This window comes from Candoia aspera, chromosome 8 (assembly GCF_035149785.1).
Source record: "Candoia aspera isolate rCanAsp1 chromosome 8, rCanAsp1.hap2, whole genome shotgun sequence".
Lineage (NCBI taxonomy): Eukaryota > Metazoa > Chordata > Lepidosauria > Squamata > Boidae > Candoia > Candoia aspera.
In genome coordinates, this window is record NC_086160.1 from 65,323,007 (window position 1) to 65,346,628 (window position 23,622).

The 23,622-nt window shown below is 39.0% G+C and overlaps 1 protein-coding gene across 4 annotated transcripts in view; it reads right to left on the bottom strand.

Moving 5' to 3' along the window:
- Positions 1-23,622, bottom strand: part of ARHGAP24 (Rho GTPase activating protein 24) — a 362,186-nt gene that overhangs the window by 31,016 nt on the left and 307,548 nt on the right. For 3 of the 4 annotated variants that reach the window (XM_063309901.1, XM_063309902.1, XM_063309905.1), the window contains one exon: positions 5,132-5,339. In XM_063309901.1, the coding sequence (XP_063165971.1) occupies positions 5,132-5,339 (208 nt within the window). Of the gene's footprint in view, positions 1-5,131; positions 5,340-20,362; positions 21,373-23,622 lie in introns of those variants that run through there. The other variant, XM_063309904.1, reaches the window with a different exon arrangement.

Below are 23,622 nucleotides of genomic sequence, written 5' to 3' on the forward strand. Positions count from 1 at the left end.
GAAATGCCTGTTGGGATACAGATAGAATATGATGCAACTGGAGAGCCAGTTTTGTCTAGTAGATAACATGCTGGACTAGAAACAGGAAAACCCAAGTTCCTTACAAAAGGAAACCAACTGGGTGGCCTTGAACTGGTCACTCTCTCTCAGCCCTAGGAAGAAGGTAATGGCAAACCACTTTAGAAAATGTTGCCTAAGAACTGTGTTGATTTGTCCATGTAGTCTCCAGGATCAAGTCTGAACCAAAGTCTTTTTTTTTAAATGAACTACTAGAGGTGGATGGTCATCTCTCAGATGCTCTAGTGGATTCTACATTGTGGGAGATGGGCTGAATTGCCTTTAAATTCCTGTTCAATTCTGATTCTACAATGCAGCAATGTTCTAAGAAAATGATGGTTACAAATAGAGGCAAAGTCTTCATAAAGGTGGATGTAGAGAGGTCTACAAAACACGTGTACAGTTGAACCTCTGAACATCCTTATGTATCCTTAAGGCGATCTTTTACTTTGCCAATTGTAACTCTGAAATGAAATGGATCATCCTGCTACTTGCAAGATGAAGAGAAAATATACAGGGTTTAATCCTACATCTGTGCTATCTTCATCATCATCATCATCATCATCATCATCTGTTTGAATTTGTATTCTACCTTTCTGTTCTGTATTTAGAAATATAGAAATTATTTAACTGATATATTAAGCAATGATATGGCATTTGCTAGTACATGGAGTGTTCATTAAGGACATTGTGTAATTTAAATCTTCTTATTGCTCAGACATGTTCAGTATTGGAATGTTAGCAGCATATTTAATATCTACCTAGAGATGGGACCAATGCATTAAATAAGACATTGGGAAGATACCTTATATATGTAAATATTTTGATCATGACAATGCAATCAAGGCTATTAAACAAACCTAGGAGCAGAATCTGATCAGATTCTTTGCACTATATCTTATATTCATGTACAGTTTTTGTCCTTTGGTATCTATGGTCCAGAAAAAAAGAGCATGTGGGAAAATATTGGGATAATTCTTGAGATTTCATTTGATTAGTTTTACTGGCTTGAATAGAAAGTATTGATCCATTTGAGATATAGAACCATATTTTGGGATGACCCATAGCAATTTTCTTCCTTAAAAATGGAGACTAGGGTAGCATTTAGTGCTAAGGCTTTTGACTTGGTTGGGCTGGTGGTCCAGTTCTCCACAGGTCATCTCAACACAGCTTGTTTCTGTTAAACTTTTGTGAACCATCCTGGGAAAAGATCTGTTGTTTTGTCCATGTCTTTTTGGAGTCAATAAATAAAAGCAAATGGGAAACCCCTCCCTGCAGCCCACAAAGTGTTCCCTTGCATTTCACCCACTCCCCCAATGCTGTGCTTGAGAATGATGACATCTTGTATTTCAGAGAGGAAATATGAGCTTTGTTAACATCTCTAGCTCCTTCACAGATAATTAAAAAGCAAAACAAAGCAAAATTAGAAGTTGTTCCTAATTGTTGGGCTGCTGGGAGAAAAAGCACATAACATTCCTGCCTTAACATTTAAAGATGCTCTTGAAATTGTAGCCCAAAACCACAAGATGTTTCAGCTGTGATTTCCTTCCTGTCAATAGGAGTGCTCCAGCAAAACTGGTTACAGTATGCATGTTAGCACTGCTTCTTGAACGCGCACACACACACAAACACACACACACACACACACAGACTCTAGGAAATATATGTCATAGTTGTTTAGCTGGAAAGCTGAATTCCAATACAATCAATTCCAGGTGAATTCAGTCCCACCTCTTCATACTCCAGTTAGAAAAACTATAACATGTTAAGTGTTAAAACAAAAACAATAAACAAGCCAACTGTTGAGACCCATAAAAGTACAATAAAACAATAGACTGCTTTGAAGCAATTTTGATTATGTTCAGTGTTGGAATGTTCTCCTTTTATTGTACAGTTCATGGAATCCAGCGCTTTGCCTTCTTACTACACTGGGCAATTGCCATGGGGGAAATGAAAAGATAAAGAAATTGAAGATAAAGAAAATAACTTAAAAAAACATATCATATAAACAAACCCACTGTGAAAAACACAAGTTCTATTAATAGTTTTTGTAGTTCTGAAAGTCTAATTACAAAAGGATATTCATTTAGGTTCCCAGTATTTAATCTTCCTACTTAAATATTGTATTGTATGTCGGTGCAAAGCCTTAACAATTGCCTCTGCTTGAGATCTGTAATTGCCCATTTTTTTAAAAGCCAAGGTGAGCAAAATGCAGCTGAGCAGATGTTGCTGGACAATCTGGTGAATGGATCAACAACACCCTCTCTTTGCTTGGACAGGGTGAATCTTAGACAAATATGGTGGCTGTAAGATAAGACCCCTGATCAATTTTAAATTGGCAGACAGACACATAAGGGAGAAGCTGAGTCTCTAAGACTGAGCTAGGGCCTTCACATTTTTACTTCTAGGAAATGAAAAAAAATGAAGGGATATAATCACATTGGTACTTGAAAGGGTTAAAAAGAAAGACATTAAAAAGTGCCCCCCATTAATTATCTGTACAGTATTGGGGGGCATTTATCTTGTACCTGCTGATAAGTATAGAGGACAGTGCTGAAAACAAAGGAACAGCACAAGAAACAAATGGCTGCAGCAGATGCCTTGGAAAATTAGCTTGGAGGACTTTCTTGCTTGGGGAATTTAACTTGGGCGTATCCTTCTTTTCCCTCATTCTTTCTCCAGTTAGCTGTCCCCCTACCTCAGTCCAATGTTGTACCTTTGCTTTCCCTTCCCTTCCCTTCCCTTCCCTTCCCTTCCCTTCCCTCCCTTCCCATCCCCTCCCCTTCCATCCCCTCCCCTTCCCTCCCCTCCCGTCCCCTCTTCAGATGTGTCCTTAGTAATAACTTAGTAATAACCCTTAGTAATAACCCTTAGTAATAACTTAGTAATAACCCTTAGTAATAACTTAGTAATAACCCTTCCCTTCTCTTCCCTATCTTAAGATGTGTCCTTAGTAATAACTCTTCCCTTCCCTTCCCTTCCCTTCGAGAAACTCCTTTCTTCTTATTCCATCTCCATTGTATTTTCTGTTTTTTGGGTTAGGGTTTTTGGGGTTGGTCCTTTTTGGGGGATTGTGTGTGTGTGTGTGTACTTCCTTTTCTTCGTGTGAAACTGGGTGGTGTATGAGAAAGAGACTGGTTGCCATATGCAGATGGGGAACAATTTTTGTAATTGGGATACTTTATTTTGCAGGGAATTAATTTTAATTGGTAGTTATTAACTTAATTAGTATATATTTTTTCTCGGCCCTGCCCTTTTTGGGGGAATGTAGCTTCTGGCAGGTATATACATATATGCACATACATGCAAACGTGTCACATGCACATATTTCAGGTGTGTGCGGAATCTCCATGACTTATTCCAGCTGAAATTGGCAATTACGTTTTTTGTTCCATCTTATTTTGGGGAAGATAATTATAAATTCAGGATCATCCTCTGTTCAGGTAAATTCATGCCTTGTGTGTGTGCGGACAACTTCTCACAGTGTAAATAGGCTGAGCCTCCAGTTTAGTTTTGGGCCAATTAAGCAGCTCATGACTTCAGGCAGGTATAGTAGGTCAGAAAGAGACTGAGCAGCAAACTCCACAAAGACTCTTTTGCAGACTTGTGTTTTCCTGCAAGGGTCTATTTTTTAGAAAAGCCATCACTAGCTGACAGTTGCTGAGCCCAGCAAAAATCTGCCTAAACTATAAAATCACAGGAGCTCAGCTGGAACTTTCTTCTCAGCATCACCTCTCTTTAGCAAGCTCACTGGTGTAGAACTGTTACGGAGTAGGGAAAGCACACCTGTATGTTAAAGATTTCATATGGATGTATTTTCATACACACCTTCCACTGTGGATTAAATTAATGTGCAAGCAGCTTCAAGTACAATTACAGTCCCTGGAAGGTTAAACAACCAGCAGAGCTTATGAATTTCCAAACAGTAATGGATTCCTCCAAAAAATGATGGATAAACAGGTTAAGATCATCATCTGGACTGTGACTTGACCTAGGGGAACTACATCTACCTGGAAGTCTCTGTGTCAGGGAGGGGAAAAAAACAAAGTGTCTGACATGCTATAGAGTCCCAGGAAGTGTCCACAAAATTGAGCAAGATAGTCCCACAGCCTGACCCTTAATAAATAATTATTATTTCATATGCAGTTGCATCGTCAATCCAAATACAAACATATACTTGGCATTAAATTTTCAGCCCTTTCCTCTTATAAAAATGGTGTCTTTAGATTGGCAACATGCACAGACAAGTTGCCCGTTTTGTTGAGATATTTATGACAATCTCCTTACAGTTGGCCAGATGTGAGTAAGAGTTTTTAGGAAGAAGGAAGGGGAGAAAGGCAAGAACAACAGTCATAAGAAGAGAGCAATTGGCGGAATGAATAGAGTGAAAGGAAAAACAGAAAATACATTGCAAAACTAAAAAAATAATAGAGTATAAGGTGAAAGGTGGGATTCTTGGTAGTGAAAAATTAAGAGCTCCTGGAGTCACCCACAGCAGCTTGCTCTCCTCTGTTGCCTCCAGTTCTCAGCATTCTGGAATCTGTAGTCTCAATATATTAGCGATTATCAGATTGAGGGAAACTGTTCCACAAAATCAAGAATTCTAGGATAAATGGGAAGCTTATAATTCTTTAAAGAAAGAGCCCCAGATTCTTTCTGAAACGATTTTGAGGGTGTAATGGAGACCCAAATCTCACATTCACTGCTAATATAGTTGAATGCCATAATTATTAATAAATCTGAATGGATGGGAAGGATTTATATCTGAGAATAGATCTGAATTAGGCATTTCAAGTCCAAAGCTCCTTTTATTATAAATTTCCACAATAGTAAGTTTTTAACACAGCATTCTCCAACCTGGTGTCTTACAGACATGTGAGGACCACAGCTCCTAGAATCTCAGCCAGCCTGACCATGCTGGCTTGGACTTGTAGTTGCAATCATAGTCCAAATGAATGTGGAGTTGTAGCCCAAATGGACACGGAGGGCACCTGGCTGGGGAGGATGCTTTGAGAAATGTGTTCTTTGAGCCCTGAGAGAGAAGACTATAAAAAAGGTACATTTGATGTCTTACCTGTCAAACAATGGCTTCTCTCCACAATCAAAGGCATCCTGTAACTCTTTGACAAGGTTAGCCTGGCCCGGCAATCGGAAAAGTCCTTCCTCCTTCAGCCCCCGCAGACGAATAAAATCCACACACTGTTCTACCAGCAATGGAGCCAAATGGTTTCCATATCGTTTCTCATAACGAACTGTGTCTTCCAACTTCTGCCCAAAAATTCCTGTGTATGACAACAATAGTTGTCAATACCCAAGGTGAACTGTTAACAATAAATATTTCTTGCATTGCACCATTTTACATGGCCTGGGAAACCCTAATACTAAAACTACATTAACAGTAATTATTAAATAATGGTGTTGCGAGAGTGGCCCTTCCCACCCACCCCCATGCCAGACAGCCACAGACAAATCAATACACATCTTTTTTTCAGGGATGGTGTCTGGCATGTATGCATCAAGAGATTCACTGAGCTCTTCCCTTTCTGGAGAGGAAGAAGTTCTGTTCTTTTAAAAGATAAAAGCAGATCTCTGAGCAAGAAGCAGTATGCAGGGATGGAGAGCAGGAGAAAACTGAGATCATTTACCTTCAGCCCCAGATGAAAGTTTGCAACTTCCAGAAAAACAGAAAGGAAATCTAGATAAAACTGATTTGGAAGGAATATCTAATTCAAGGGTCCCTGGTTTAGAAATAGATAAATATTGAGTTAGAACTGTGCTACATTTAAATTTTGTTTTGTGTGTTGCATTATTCTTATGTCCCTTCATAATTAAAGAGCATGGCATTTTCTGTCCATTTGAACCAACCTTCAAGGAATCCGTGTTACTGATCTTAAAAAAAAAATTAGAAACTTATATGGCCATCTATCTATCTTTTACAAGATAATCCTAGGCAGTTCACAATAATGTTCAATAAAAACTGAATAAATTAAGCTGACCAAACCCCATGATGATACCATATATCCCAACCACAGCATCTCCACATCCCATAAACTCTACATACTCTTGCATCTTCTGGGATCACTTTCGCCCTAGGCCAAAGCCTAGGGAAGAGCCGGTCTTTATAGCCCTCCAGAAGACTAATAGGATGGACATTCTCTGAATCTCAGGGGGAGGCTGTTCCATGGAAAAGGCACATCTATGAGGTCCCACCATAAGGCAACATTTAAGAGAAGGAACCTGGAGCTACAATAAGTTTTCCCTTATTGGTGGTGAATCAGCTTCATTTTGTGGTCTACCAGATTTCTTATATTTACTGTTATACATTCTGTTGGCTCTTTTTATTAATTCCATGCATCTGCAGTTGTTGTACAAACAGATTGGAATAGCTCTGTATTTTATATTTTACAGCATTGGTTACCCACATTCTAAAATTTAAATCTAAAAGAATTTCTTTTGGAATTTTATTTTTCTTTTTAAATAAAGGATAATTTTGCCTATAACGTAAGAGATTGGGTTACCTCCAAGGGGGGAGAAGGGCCAATAGCTCTAGACACATCTCAATGCTAGATGACCAGAAGATGGTACAATAGCATTTCTTCTTCTACTTATTACTAAATCGAGGTAGCTTTTTCTCTTTCATAGATTAAGGTTAGAGGAGAGGATGCTAGGTGAAAAGCCCTCTAGAAGATAGGTGGGCAGTGAAAACTACCAAGATGCTACTCCAAGGGCCAGGAAGCAAGCCAGCATATGAATAACCAGCAGGTTTCTGGGACATAAAATTTGAGTCTCTGTTCTTCTATCCTATGGGTTCTATTGAGTTGCTGCAATTGTTGTATGTTTTCCAATTTCCTCAGAAACATTCAGCAAAAATGAGTAAGTAGGTGTTGTAGGTAAGTAATAGGTACCAGTTTGATTACAATGTCTCCAACACAATCTAGACAGTCTTTGAAAAGTAAAATGAAATTTTAAAGAGATGTAGTACCATCTATAATGTACATCAGTTTTATAGTCAATTCTTGATATTTTCAGTTCTTGATTATACTTTGTGATAATTGCTTGCATATTGCTCCTTTTTAAACTTCCTTATCTTACTTTAATGGATACGGAGGTGTTTAAATATCATGTATCCACAAAACAAGCTAAATTTACAGAATCCCCTTAACATTTCCCCTTCCTCCAATTTTTGCCTCTTGGGACCTGCAACAATTATATGCAACATTTTCTCCAGTAAGCTTAAGGAAGCAAAAGTTCACACATCTTAAAGTTCCCGAGGTTGAGAAACACTGGCCTAGATAATCTGAGACTTGAAACCCAGGCATGCCCAGCTATAGTCTTATTCCTTTGAAACTCAAGTTAAGCTGCATTTGTGCCTGGTTCTGCTAACTCCCCAGGGAAGGGTGCCCTTGTCTTTCCGATCATGTTTCTATTGGCAACCAACATTGCTTGCATTGTATTTTAGCTGCACTTTCTTTTATCTTTCTGGCAAAGGCTCAAGGACAAATCAGCTTCTGTTTTAAAAGGCACACCTGTTTCTTTATTTATAACTTTTCAGCCATTTTAGTCATTATGACAACACAGAAGAAGACCTATCTGCTTGGGTACCACTTTCACTGTGATCCCCCAGACCCCTTCATCCATGCTCATTCCATAAATCACACAGGTCCATTGTTTGGCCTGATGCTTCAAGAACTGCAAAGATGCTTGAATAACATGTTGGATATGATTATAGAAGATTTTTCAGAAGGGAGTGGTTTTACAGGCGGTGGGAAATGAACAGAAGCAGGCCTTGTTTAAACATTAGCAGAAATGAATGCTGTGCTGAAATAGTAAGGAGTCTGCAGTTTCTCAAAGCTTCCCTCCCCCACCTCCAAGAAAAGAAGTATTCTATAGTTCAGCAATTCTTTTTGATTCCCCCCTACCCCTTGGGGTGTTTTTTGAATTGATTTGGAGGTGGGAGAGATAAAGATAGTGGAGGGTGCCAATCGAAGCAAATATTTGTAGCTCACGGTTGAACGGTAGAGTCAGAGAACACTAAAGACTCCATAGTGGAGGGTGTTACTGCTGATAATGTTGCTTTCTGTTTACTTCTTTCCATCTGCATATCAGCCACAGCTTCCTCTTGGTGATGTTGGCAACACGCTGCTATTGAAAAAAGGTCTCCTAGAAGGGACCTTCTTTAAGAGGTCTTCATGAAATGAAGGAAATGTGGAAAACCAGGGGGATCATAGTGTGATGATCATGCAGAGAAAGATAGGACATACAAATACACACATACTGTATGCATCATAATCACTCCATACTCCATCCATGTAAATTTCACAAAAAATATCTCCATTGGGGGGAAAAAATTAATATAAATTTCTTTGTCATCCAGATGAGAAGTTAGTAGAAAAAATACAGAACACTTTCTCTAGCCAACTTTAATTTCTAACATTCTTTTCATGTATACTTAAGATGTTAAACTGCTCTCAAATGATTATTCTTAGAATAGTGGGTTTCAAATGTGTGTCTGAAAAAACTTTGGTTTTCTGGGGGGGAGGACATTATCTTTTCAGTGAGAGAACCTCTAATTATTATTTTTATTATTACTCTGACTTCCACCAATCTTCTCTTGTGTGGTACAGCTGTGGGGAGTGGTGGATATAGAAAATCAGAGGTAACAGAAGGTAGACCAGTATGACATTTCTAACTTTTACATATAGGAAAATAGACTAGCAGCTTGATCTTTATTTGTCCCAAATTATAAGGAAGATTTATGCCAAAGGTTAGCAATTTTTCAGCAGGTGAGTGCATAGTATGATCTTGCAGAATGTTGCAGATGGCAAACAAGAAAAATGAAAATGAAAAAAAAAGTCTTACCATCTCATAAGAGTATGGTGTTCTTAACTGAAATTTCATGAGATCTTAGGCACTCTTTGGGCCTTTTTTTAAATTAAAAGAAAAAGAAATGGTTATTTAATTTGGGATGTTACCCACTGGTGGTTTACAGAGTGAACCTAACTTGGTTAGGAGGACACTAATGATGAAGACAAATTCAATGGGAAGTATCCACTGTGAACCATCTACTACTCTGATACATTAGTGGGTTTGTGGGTTTGCTTTACTTTCAGCAATCTTCCCATCAGTAATAGCCAGCATTATGGGGCGAAGTGGCACATTCTGAAGGCAGAATATGATGAAGGCACTTTGGATGGAAAGTTCCTTCATTCATGAGAGATGGCCCAAGATCAAGTCCTCTGGAATGCCAGATTAGACCTGGAGTAACTGACTTCCTCACCACTGAAGAAAAGGAGATATAGGATCCAAGCAGAAGATGATTACAGAATAGTTATACTTTCCACCATAGGTTGAATTAACTGAAAGGTTTTGGAAGTGATTGATAACCTGATGCTTTGCATCCTCCTGCCCCTCCAAGCCACTTTGCATGGCATTACTCCCTGTCTTTTAAGTACTCCCTCCCTAAGAAATGTTGAGTTAAGAATATGGCTTTGCTGGTCTATCATGTTTTTCCTAACTCTATTAGAATATTGAATGATTCTTACTAAGTACTGGTTGTTTTGGTCTTGTCTAAATCTCCTTTAAATTTCTAATACTTAAATTATATTTCTATATTATAATTGTTTCCTGCTTTCTCTTCACTGTATAGCCACCTTACTCAACCTGGCATTCTCCAAGTATGTTGTATTATTTTTCCCATAATCTGCAAATATTTGGATACAGAGTATGACACTTGTGTTCCAACACATGAAGGATGTCAGGCTGGAGAAGTCCATTGTATGGACCATATATTACTTTCTGGAATGAGAGGTATCGTGGGCTGTTAATGCAACTGATACGAACAAATAATTTTTGAATATTTGAATAACTTCAATACATTTAAATTAATCACAGCATGTCTGACATAAGGAAATAGGGAAGCACTGGGAAATTCCAAGCAGCCATAAAGTTTTTTATAGATTAGCCATTACTCAGAGAGGAAAATGGTCATAAGATTAAAGAAGGTGGAATTTATGGAAATCAGAGAATTCCATGAACATTTCTTTCTTAAATATTTTTCATGGTGAAAATGTTATGGAAATGTGGAAAACACCTCCAGGTCTTCCGCTTCCTAGCTTTTTCCACCCCTTTTCCATCTCCTTTGGCTACTGCTTTAACACCACTTTTAAACATTGACCAAACTTGGCTGAATGACTCCACTTAATATGGTTTTGCAAAGATGATGCTGTCGAGGTAATGCATGCTATATGCCAGCAAATTTGGAAAACACATGAATGGCCATCAGACTGGAAAAAATCAACTTATATCCCCATACCAAAAAAGGGGAACACTAAAGAATGTTCAAACTATCGAACAGTGGCACTCATTTCACATGCCAGTAAGGTAATGCTCAAGATCCTGCAAGGTAGACTTCACCAATTCATGGAGCGAGAATTGCCAGATGTACAAGCTGGGTTTAGAAAAGGCAGAGGAACTAGGGACCAAATTGCCAATATCCGATGGATAATGGAAAAAGCCAGGGAGTTTCAGAAAAACATCTATTTCTGTTTTATTGACCATTCTAAAGCCTTTGACTGTGTGGACCATAACAAACTGTGGGAAGTTCTTAGCAGTATGGGGATACCAAGTCATCTTGTATGCCTCCTGAAGAATCTATATAACGACCAAGTAGCAATAGTAAGAACAGACCACGGAACAACGGACTGGTTTAAGATTGGGAAAGGAGTACGGCAGGGCTGTATACTCTCACCCTACTTATTCAATTTGTACGCAGAACACATCATGCGACATGCTGGGCTTGAGGAATCCAAGGCTGGAGTTAAAATCTCTGGAAGAAACATTAACAATCTCAGATATGCAGATGATACCACTTTGATGGCTGAAAGCAAAGAGGAACTGAGAAGCCTTATGATGAAGGTGAAAGAAGAAAGTGCAAAAGATGGCTTGCAGCTAAATCTCAAAAAAACCAAGATTATGGCAACCAGCTTGATTGATAAGTGGCAAATAGAGGGAGAAAATGTAGAAGCAGTGAAAGACTTTGTATTCCTAGGTGCAAAGATTACTGCAGATGCTGACTGCAGTCAGGAATCAGAAGATGCTTAATCCTTGGGAGAAGAGCAATGACAAATCTCGATAAAATAGTTAAGAGCAGAGACATCACACTTACAACAAAGGTCCGCATTGTTAAAGCAATGGTGTTCCCCGTAGTAACATATGGCTGCGAGAGCTGGACCATAAGGAAGGCTGAGCGAAGGAAGATCGATGCTTTTGAACTGTGGTGTTGGAGGAAAATTCTGAGAGTGCCTTGGACTGCAAGAAGATCAAACCAGTCCATCCTCCAGGAAATAAAGCCAGACTGCTCACTTGAGGGAACGATTTTAAAGGCAAAACTGAAATACTTTGGCCACATAATGAGAAGACAGGACACCCTGGAGAAGATGCTGATGCTAGGGAGAGTGGAGGGCAAAAGGAAGAGGGGCCAACCAAGGGCAAGGTGGATGGATGATATTCTAGAGGTGATGGACTCGTCCCTGGGGGAGCTGGGGGTGTTGACGACCGACAGGAAGCTCTGGCGTGGGCTGGTCCATGAAGTCACGAAGAGTCGGAAGTGACTAAACAAATAAACAACAACAAAGTGATGACATCAATGAGATCAAACTGTCATTGCTCAACCTTCAATCTTTTGAAGGCAATTATGCCAATCTTGCCCTAATCATGCCAAATGTCCCTGGAGATGTCCAAACTACATTTTCAGACAGCTCCCTACCAAGAGCAAAAGCATCTCTACCTTATGATACCCACATCCTTGGTTTGCCAATTTGTACTGTAGAGGTTTCATTGCTACTGCGTGTAGTGTTATAAATCAGAGACTACTTCTGTACTGGTGATGCTTTTTGATGGAGTGTGGAAATGATAATGAAACTCAGCCTCTCCTCTTAGTGAAGAATTACTAAACTCTCTTTGCAAGGACAATGAGGTTATGAATGGCAGTAAAATTCCTTGTAACTAGCTGTGACAGTTGCAGGCTCAGGAGACTGGATTCTTTGCTTACTCAAGCAAGATGAAAGATTATGACCTACAAAGCATACCATTGTCTGCCCCCACCCCCACCCACTGCAAGATAGCAAACTGCCACACTAATGATTTCAAATGACTCTCATCACTAAAGTTGAGTGTCCATACTTAAAAATCCTCCAAGAAATTCATTGGAGGTCCAAACTGCTCCATCTTGTTGGGTCTGTGTGTAGGATGTGAGAAGGAAATGTGTCTCTATAACTCTGGATATACTAAGTTATACTAAGTGACTATGCCATTTCCCAAACTGAATTTACTAGTGAGGAAGCTAAGAGAGCCATTGTGGTATAGAAGTAATCAACATGCTGGGTTTTGCTTAGGAGGTTCTGGCAAGAATCCACTATGCGCCCCCCCCCCTGCCCCCTGTGCTTGGTTGGTATTGTTAGTAAATGGGATAAATGATATATATAATTTATATCCCATCATATTATAACAAAATACCACTCCGTGATCACCCCTGTGAAAGGGTTTTGATGCTATTTACAGAAAGGAGTAACAGAATTATTACAGCTCTTACAATGGAGCAAAACTTGTACATGACTATTTATTGCCTCCTCTGTAGGATATATAAATGCTGTGAATTTTCCAAGGTTACTTAATAGTGTTCTTCCCCTCCTTCCTGCCATCAGTACAACTTCATTCTTCAAGACTAATAGAAGAACAGGAAGAAGTAGTAAAGTCATCATTATTTTTTGCATAGCACAGACTCTGTGGCACCATCTATGTGGGAGCAATATAGCACTGTCTGTCCCATCTGCAGCAATATCTAATGAAGAATGGCTAAATCTGATGAATTCTATTTCTGACATTTTTCCAATTGTAACTTTATATTAATCTGTCTGCAGCTCACTGTGGACCTTTTGTTTAGAAAAAATCACTTGTACGTTAATTTCACTTACAGTATATGCAAACACATTTTTCTCTAACATTTGTGTGTGCATGTTTTTACTGAAGAACATCATTGTCAACCTGGGGAAAATTCAATTATCAAAGTATAACTCTATTCTGGTTCATGGCAGAAAAGATGGATTTGGTCTCTGCAGCCACCATCCTAGCCATAGTACCACAAATCCCATCAAATCTGAATACAACATTTGGCTGGTGGTCAATAACTGGCCACCCAGAAATGCCTCAACAGCTTGGAGAAACATCTAGTTAATGACCACAAAGACTTGACTTGGGGAAATACCCCAGTTGTAATTCCTAAACCGAGCCAAGAGTCAAGAGGGGAGCACCACCTGCCATAAGCTTCAGAGAGTTCATGACCAGGTAAGACATTAATTATTTTGCATTCTTGTTACTACTAAATAAAGTTAGTGCAATTATTTTGATACTTATTTCATCTACATACAATATATCATTTCACTTTTGCATAGTCCAACATTGGTCTCACCCAGTGGAATTCACAGTGTTTCATAATTTTCTTTAGTTATATTTTCAGGTAATAATGGTACAGTGGTAATAAGGCAAATATTAATTTTATTACCTCTATATTTCACCTGCCTCTGATTTAGAATCAGCATATTAGTTGATATATTATGAATTTAGAATATTAGCCACACATTCTTCTTTTCTGTAAAATATTTCTGTAAGATGTAACCCTTGTGCTGCTTAACTGTAACAGTTGTTTGTTAATAATTTTTTGCAGCAGAGCAGAATCCTCCCCACCCTTGCTGAAGTACCATCTTCAGTCTGCTGTGAATGTGTGTGCATACACCACATTTCTAGAGAAGATCCCTACATTCTTGATTTCATCACAATATGTTGCTTATATGTGTGAACAATGATATAGCCCCAAACCTATGTATAAACTCTGAGAACATATATCACTGGGAAAATATTTTTTTACTGTAGAAGAGAGAGGTTTTCAACTCTAAATTACTTTTTGAAAAGGAGAAATAATAAACGCTAATGCAAATATAACACAAATTACAGTGTCAAGAGAGTCCCCTGATGGGAGGAGATGGGTGGGGACAAATTGGATAAACAAACAAACAAACAAATAAATCTAAACAGGTTAATTATAAATTGAAGACCAAGAAAGGGAGAGACTTTTTACAAAGAATGCATGACAGATCTGAATAATTAATGCATCAAAAATGAAAGGCCAGTTCCATTAATAATTCAGAACTACTCTTATCATCAAACCTCTAACAACCCAGGCCTGGTAGGTAACCATGACTGAAAATCCCATCAAGCTACAGAGTCCATTCTCCTAACCTAGCTTCAGTTTGGAGAAGATGTCCTGCAAGGTGACTTGGGGATTTTTTTTCTGCACCATTAATACCACCAGTAGCAGTTGCAATATTCCATTCACCAGACTGCCATTCAGTATCTTCTACAATGCCCCGAGTACAGCATCATCTGGGGACATTTTAGGAGTGGTGAGGAACAGCAGCTGTCACCCAAGAAAAAGCAAAACAAAATAGAAAATACTTGACAAAAAATATCCTCTTGGTAGGGAGAGTATGCTTGAAGGAAAATGCCTGCAATATTTTCCCTGAAAGGTCCCCTTTGAGAAAACGTTAGCACATTTGTCCTCAAAACAATATCCTGAAGCAATTCTATTACTGCAAAAGGTCCATTTTTAATATGATTTGAAAAAATCCTTTGGACACTAGGATGCATTCTGTTTCATTGTTCTTCTCTCTCAGAACTCTACTGCTCATAGGGAAATTGCAGTAAACTGCTGATATCAGCAAAGAAATGTGATTGTACCCATGCAGATTCCTTGGGGTATATCATACGGTTTTACACTGGGTTAATCTTCAAAAACTAACCTGTTCCTTTTATTTATGGCACACCTCTATCTTAGTACTTTTGAGACGTTTATCCCAACATAAAAATAACCACTTTTTCCCCTTTGTTTTCTGGTACCACCTGCCAAGTTTTTAAGATTGCTTCTGGCTCTGATGGGGGAGATACATCTGGTGCAGTCGTGCAATGAAAGGGACTGGCAATCCTGTGCTTGTGACCTTCCTTTCATATATAGCCAAAGGAAACTGTTCTCATTAACTGCTATTACTTTCAGAACAGAGGGCTGATTTCTTTGTTGAACCATGCAGGGTGGTAAACAGCTGACAATCTTGTTTTCTTATGAAAGTCCTGGGCAGATAAATTTTGAAAAAGGGGGTGTGGAAGGGAGTTTGGAGCTCACTGATGGCAAATTTATCAGTTAATCTTTTTCCCAAGTTCTGAACAAATCAGGAATCTTTACAAAGTGGAGAATAATGAAAGGTGAGAGCAGCCAGTTCTGAGACCACAGCCTATACTGTTCCTCTAATGGATATATTGGCAATGGGCCCAGTATCAGTGGAGCAGGTGACCGTGGGTGAGGACGTCCTACTGCTGGAGAAAGGGTCACAGAACTGCCCTGATATCAGCAGGCTGGAGCTAAAGATACCCACTGGCTTCACACAAGCTCCAGGAGAAATCAAATTTCATATGGTTATAGGTATTTTGCTTCTACTCTCTGCTTTGCTTTAGGTTCCTGGCAAAGAGAGGATTCCTTGGTAAATATTGTGTTTACACCCCTTGGAACAGGCACAACTGGGCTAGGAGAGAAAGCACTGCCAGCCATCAAAGAAAGAGGAAGAGGAAAAACAGCAGGAGAACTCGGAAAGATGAAGAGGAGAACATGAGGATGAGGGTGGCACATAGGAGAGAAAGACAAGGATGAGAACATGGGGAATTTCATCCCTAGGGTATTTGAATTTCTGCTTCCTGTAATGAGAAGTACATCTGTCAAACTGAATCTCACCTAGTTTCTAATTTCTCCATCCTTAAGTAAGCTTAAGTATATTTCCATTTTATTTTGTGAATCTGCTATAAAAAGCATGACAAGTTCAGATATAGAACACATTGGGGAAATCTGAACCCCAGAATCTAATTTTGCATGGATGAAGATGGGCAATTATTTAATCAGACAAGGTAAGTTCACAGTTGGTTCACTGATGCTGAATTTCTTGGACATAACAACCTTATGGTTATCAAACATTCAAGCTGTACTATTGATTACCTCCAGACTGTTGACATACTCTTTCAGAGAACTGAGTAAACCCATTAAGAAATATAAGAAAACATAGACCTGTCAACTCTGGACTTGTCTGCCAACAAAACTTCTAGATTAATTTTCAGCTTTTTACTTTCTACAATGATCAGATTAATTCAAGGGACCTGCTGTTGAACAGGAGTATCATAGATAGTAACTGGTGCATGTCAACAGCTAGGATACTACCCAGTGCACAGAACAGGCACCATGTGACCTCAGTGTTGAAAAAGCTGCTGTGCAATGTTCTGCTGCTTGCTAATTGTTTTCTGAGATCAATTCAAACATTGATTTTAATCTTCAAAGCTCTGAGCAGCTTATGACCTGTCTTCATAAGGGACAGCCTGTCTCATTGTGAACCTGTTCAATTATTAAGATCTCCTGAAGAAGCCTTTTTGAAGGCTTTGCCATTTCAGAAGCCCTCATGGCAGGCACACCGATGTAATATATATTTTCTTCAGATCCACAACAGCCCCCCACTCTCTTGAGTTTCTGACACAACCCTTGTTCACTTGGTCACCTAAAGTTATGAGAGCTTCAAACTGAGTGAACATGGAGTTGTGCAGACTGATCTCATTCCATATATCTTCTCATCTTGCCAATCCCTTATTCTCTTAGATGTCCATTTATTCACCTTGAAGGTTTAAAGGAAAGATGTGCTTTCATTTCTCTGCATTCAAGTATTTATGATCAAAAATCCTAATAAGACAGGATCCCAGATTTCTCAGAGTTCTATTTGCATTTAAATAAGTCCAAGGCCTTCTTCAGGTCTGCTTATAGACTCCACTGTGGCTGGAGGCAAGTGGTGAGATGGATAGACAGGGACAGAATGTTCAATCCCATAATCTACATGGCATTGGTACATTTATTTTTATTGGCATTTATTAATTAAATTTAAATGCTGCAGAAGATGGCTTAAAATGAGTCAAAGACAGAAGAAAAATATAAAAATAGGTCTATTAAAAATAAGTAAAATTGCTGTCTTCTAAAGGCCAGGCAAAAGGGGTGTGTTTTGACTATTCTTCTAAAGCAGAAAGGATGGGATTCAAATACTACTTCTGAGGCAATGCATTCCACAGGGGACTGATTAATTCCTACATTCCTGTTTCACTTGGATTCTCATTTTTCTGACCTTTAGTTTGTTTCAGCCTTTTTCATTATTAGTTCGTAAATTCAGAAATAAAGTCTTGCATGAGAATTCACTCATTTTTGTATACCTTTCTCTTATCATTTGTAGTTTTAGTATGTACTTTTTCTAATATATGTAATTTTTGAAAATATTGTCCTTAACGTTATACTTTTGTAAAGATTTCCCCATTATGTATTTAACAAATATTTTTCCTAATACATGCTTCTTATGAGCATTTTTGAGTTGCATATGTTATTAAATTTTGAATAGTGAGGATTTCAACACCCCAGTGTACCCATCCTTGAGGAACAAAAACTCATTCAAACTGAACTACTTTTTAAAAATTCCTTTACATTTTTCAGTTTAGCTTTCAACTTAAGACTTAAATGGTAGGGTTTTATGCTTTTAACACATCTATATTGTGATTAGTTGTGATAGCTTTTTAGCAGAGGGGTGGTATAAAAGCAAACAAACAAAACCACATTCCAAAATATTGGATTCTCTCTCCCAGCAGACAATCATATGCACTAGAAAACAAATTAAACAAACCTCCCCAAAGCTTAAGTCACATGGTGTCAAAAAAGTTAACCTGGTATTCCCTATTCTTGATCTATTCTATGCTATCTGGGCTAATGAAATTTACAGTCCAAAACATCTGGAGCAGCAGTTTCCAATCTTATTTTATGTGGACAATTACATTGCCATTAAAAGCTTTTGCTGATCACCATGTAGGCAAATATTACAACATGAGTACCTCCTCAACTGGCATCTGTGGATAAAAAAAATATTTTAAAACTATCTACATTTTTAAATATTTTGTGAGATCACCAAATCCTGCGAGATTTAAGTACAATGAAATTTCAGGCAAAAACAGAAAAGTCTCAAGATTTGGCAGTTATATAAGATCTTAACAGCTTTTTGAAAGATCTTTTTAGTCTGGCAGCCATGTGATACACCACCAGCAGTATTCTTACAAACTACTACCAATGGTATGCTGACTACAAGATCACTCTTCTAGGTGGCACCAGGTTTATCTATATACTTTTTCTCTAGAATGCATGGTAGTCTTAATAGCTTCTGATCTGTTCTCTCAAAAAGCCATTAAAGCTCTAGAATACTAAATACCATCATACATCCCCTTTCAACAAAGATGTATGAAGAAAGATCCTTGATACAGCTTCTGTTCTGGACAAAACTTGAGGAAGACTAAATTGTCCTCTCTTGAACTTTGCCATCACTTTGACCCTCAAAATTGCTGAGAAATGGGATATTTAATTCTGACTTAGTCAGATGTGCCAGATCAAATGCCATTTTTTGGTCAATAGGGTCTGTTATGTTCAGTTTTGAGCTATCATTTATTATGGCTCAGCTGAGATGGCCCTGCTGCTCTGATTTTCCCTGTCTGTGGTGGAAAATGATTGAGGGAGTGGTCTGTATATCTCCAACAATATAATCCACATGCTGACATGAAATCAATTGAAAATTATCCTCAGAAGAAATCCACCCTCAGTGGAGTCTTCCAATTCCACAGCATGCTTCATTAGATATGAATTTGGAGGGTCATTTGTAGGTAAAACAAATGTTTAAATTAAAAAAAAAGCAAATGATTTTTAAAAGACTACCAAAATATTTCATATGTCCCTTGAGGTATCACTGAATTTTGCCTAGAGCAAAATTTATTTAAAAAAAATTAGAAATGTATTTTTAAAAAACCCTATAAGGATATCAAAAATGTTGAGATAATTTATTATGTTTCTGGGAAGTGTTAGAAAAAAAGGTATCTACTTTTTAAAAAAACATTTTAACAACAAAGGGGCTTCTTTAAATAGTTCATGGTAATTGTATAATCTCAAGGTTGTACATTGTTGCACACCCATAGATGTTCATGTTTTACTGTTAAATACAATCTGGAAATGACTGATGCACATGATGCAATCCCTTGCATACCTGGTCATTACATATAGAGTGAAACTGTGAAACTAGCTCACAGCCCATTATTTATTTCATTTCTTCCAAGTTTCCCAATGGAAATAAATTGAATAACACTAGCAGAAGGTTAGCAATAAAGGGATCACTGAGTTACTTATGACCCAAGGCAGGACCTTATTTCTTAAATCTTATTTCAGATCAGTACAATAATGACATTTGATTTCTTGCCCCCCCCGCCCCCTCCCAAAAGGCATGCTCTCTTTTTGTATTAATACATGTACACATTTTTTCAAGGCTCCAAAGAATAAACTTCCTCTAGAGATGAAGGGCCATTCACTGTCACAGGCAAGGGAAATGTAATCAAAACTAAGGGATCTGAAAATACCAGATCTTGAGGGAATTGGTGGGCTGTATGCTTGCTCTTATGCCCAATCTCTGAGTGTCATTGGGCTAGCCAAATGGGCCAATTCTGGCAAACTCTTTTTTAAAACTAACACCCTGCCTGCCCTTCCCTTCAATAACACACATTTCGCACTTCCACCAGCAGCAGCTGTGCTAGACACAGATGCATGCACACACATGTCCAGTGAAAATCCTACACATTGATTAAAAGTACAATATTAAGCAGAAGAGATGGGAGAACAGGAGTGAAATGGTTTTTTTGCTGCAGAGAAATGAAAAAAAAATGAGCTGCAGAATCCATGCAAGCAAAATCACACAGCAAAACATTAACCAAAAGGATCAGATTGTACTGCAAACCTTTTCAGCTCACCAACCCTTTTCTGATCCAAATGCCCTGCTTTTAGCTTTATCTCTGACCATTTCTTCCATGCTTAAATGGAGGCAGGTGTCCTTGATGCCTGACTGATTTTTATAGCTCCCATGCACTGTGATTTTTAAACCCAGTTAAACCTTTTGCACCCTATTTGTTTCCACTCAAGGGTTTGCAAACCTGAGGGAAAAAATGACGATCTTGTGACAATAAATCAAGGTGAAAAAAACTTAAGTCTAGCAAAGCTTTTATTGTTTCACATCCTTTGTTTCTGAATTGCTATTAAAAAGACATTTCTGCTTTCTTACATTCCCAGCCCACGTAGAAAGGAAAAGAAGACAATGAGTGTACCTACCTTTTCGGAAGCTAAAACATCGCTTAATCTTCCTGTAAGTAGTTTTGGGAACAAAGGGGGAAGAAGCCAGGGCACCTGAGGCGCGAACCCCCATATTCCTGTCTTCAGGCATCATGCGGGCCTGGGAAACAGTTGCTAGCCAAAAGCAGATGTTAAAGACTACTTTGTGATGTCATGGTGCAATCAATCATTCTTATTTACTACTGTTGTAGTCTCATCTCCACTCCTGAGTATCTCAAATTGATGTTGTTCTCTGTCTTGGCTGAATTTGGCTATGGAGCACTTTCAGGAAAAAGGTGCTTGTCTCTTCTTTGCTAGTGATTTTCAGGTGGTTCCGTTTCAGTCTTCTTTGCTCCTTCTCTTGAGCGTCGGATTTTATTTCCTGTTGAGCAGCAATAACGTCCTACCACCCTGACAAAAGAATCTCAACACCAAGGTTCATCATTCATGGAAGGGACCTTATGGGTGTTTCGTGGCATGGTTGGGGAAACAGTGCCTCTTCTCAGCTGGAACTGTACAGGGTGGAGCAGTTGGGAAGGGGGGGGCATAGGCTCCAGTGGGAAAGGTCAGCAAATAGCAATGCATAAATGGAAGAGGAGAACAATGACCAAAAAGGACCACAAAGAATTGCGTTGGAGGCTCCTGGATGACTCCTTTTTATCTCGATAAAGAGGGGACAAAAATCATGACAGCATCTCCCCAAAGGCTACATTTGTCCATTATGGGTGTTCTTCAAAGAGCTTCTTCTTTTTTTCCTAATTATTATGCAAGAAAATGCTTTCCTTTTAGATAGTCTGGATGATTTGTTGCCTTCCTCTCTCCCAGCTCTTGTGGCAAACGCATCAGGCTCTGTAGGATCAGCCATTCATCAGCACCACCTTCAAGTTCCTCTTCCTCAGCTGAAGCATGCCTGCCTCTTCCAAGAGAGGTCAGTGCCAATATTCTCCCTGTCCAACTATTCTCAACAGAAGGGTTTCAAAGGCGGATGCTGCTGTGCTGCTGCTGCTGGCACTGCTCCTTCAACCACGGCTTCTGCTTTCTGCTCCAGCCTGCTGCATGCGTGTGGCAGGTGCGAGCAAAACAACATAAAGGAGGAAAAGCGAGCCTGTGCAGCTTCTGCAGTGTTGATTTTCTAAAATGTTGACTTTGACTTGACTTCAAAGAAATGTCACGTGTGGCAGCTTTAAGAGCCCCTTGGCTTCTCACAGAAGCGTCCCACTCCCCCTCGCCTGTCCCATTAATCTTTCCCGCTCCTTGGTCCCTTCTAGTTCCATGCTATTTCTACTTTCATGCTGTGTAATCAAAGCTTATTTTTCTCATGTCAAGAGCCACAACAAAAATGTTGTCTTTTAAATCTAATTAGGAAAGAATTTAATTCACAGAGAAACATTCAGGGAACTGGAATTTTGGCCAATGCTGTTAAGGCTGTTTTTGCTATCTTCTTTGTCTTCCCTGTCCATAAACAATCTGCTTCCAGAGAGTTTCTCCTCCACTACCCCCTTGCTGGTGCAAGTTAACATCACAGTTTAATAAACCAGTTAATAATTTGCAGAGCTCCTGCTCTGTGATCTCGGCCACTGCACTTTTCCTGCCAGAAGGTCAACCCCAAATATTAGGGTTTTACCAAAGGGCACACATGCGTACTTCTAACAGTCTAGAAAACACGCTTTCCATTCCAGTGAGATGGGATGATGGATGCACAAGTCTTGAACTGCATGTGCAAAGCAGAATTTTTCCTCCAGTTCTTTCCTTGCTCCTTTCCTTTCAAGCCAGATTTTTATCACAGAACTGAACAATTTGAAACCCATCACTGCTCTCCAGCCAGTTGTGTCTGGTGACCCAGGACAAGGTTGATATATTTTGTATTTTTGACTCCTATGTAGAATTTCAGAAATGATAGGAAGGCGGAGCTGGCAAGCAATCGAAAGGCAACCATACATGACTTAGTTCTGCTTAGTCGGTTAAATGTTGTGGACTTAGCTTAAATGTATGGAAATTTAAAAAGCAGAAAGATGAGGAAGACAAAAGAGCATTTAAAATAATTTCAGAAACTGCCTTTTATCTAGGTAGATTATTTTTCCATCTAGCCCAGCCTTGTCTACTCTGACTGATGGCAGCCTTCCAGGGCCTGTGGCTAAGAAGTGTCTTTGCCTCCACTATTTAGAATATTTTCCTAGTAATATCAGACACTGAACCTGCAACCTTATGCATGCAAAGCAATGCACAATCACTAAACTATCTCCACAAAATGTGATGCATCACTACAACAAAAGAGAAGACTGGATTTGTTGGGTCAGATTCAGCTCCATCTCATCTGCAGCTACATGCCTCTGGATGCAGTGTAAGAACTCGTCTTTCCCATGGATTACCTTTAATAAAGAGTATTCAGAAGCATGTGTCTTTTGCAAACTCACATTTTATATTGGTACCAAAAGTACTCCCCTTATTTATTCAGTCTATGTGCTGGATATATATTAAGGAAAGCTGGAATGGAAGAAGATGAGCATGATTTTAAAACTGGAGGAAGAAACATCAATAACCTGCACTATGATGATGATACTACACTGACAGCCAAAAAATGCAAAGGATCTGCAAGCCCTAGTATTAAAAGTCAAAGAGCACAGTGAAAAAATGGGATTAAGATTAAACCTAAAGAAGACCAAACTAATGTCAATAGGTAGAAAAACCACCCATAGCATTGGCAGCGAAGACAGCAAAGTGGCAGATAGCTTCTGTATTTAAGGATCAACTATCAACAGTCAAGGAACAAGCAGTCAGGAAATACGCCACAGACCAGCACTAGGTAGAGCAGCCACGAAGGCCTTGGAAAAGATATTCAAATGCTGTGATGTGTTTACAAAGGTCAGAATTGTGCAAGCCATGGTGTTCCCTGTGATACTCTACAGAAGCAAAAATTGGACTTTGAAGAAGCAAGATAGGAAGACTATTGACACCTTTGAACTTTGGTGTTGGAGAAGACTCCTGAGAATACTGTGGACAGCCAAGAAAACCAGTAAAAGGATCATCAAACAAATCAACCCAGAGTTCTCACTTGAGGGACAAATGACCAGGCTCAAATTAACCTACTTTGGACACATTATGCGAAGACCCAGCTCTCTGGAGAAGGCTCTGATGCTGAGAAAGGTGAAAGGAAAAAGATGAGCATGACCAGCAGCAAGGTGGATGGACTCAGTTACAGTGGCGATGAGTGCACCATTGGGAGACCTGAAAGACCAGATTAGGGATAGAACATCATGGAG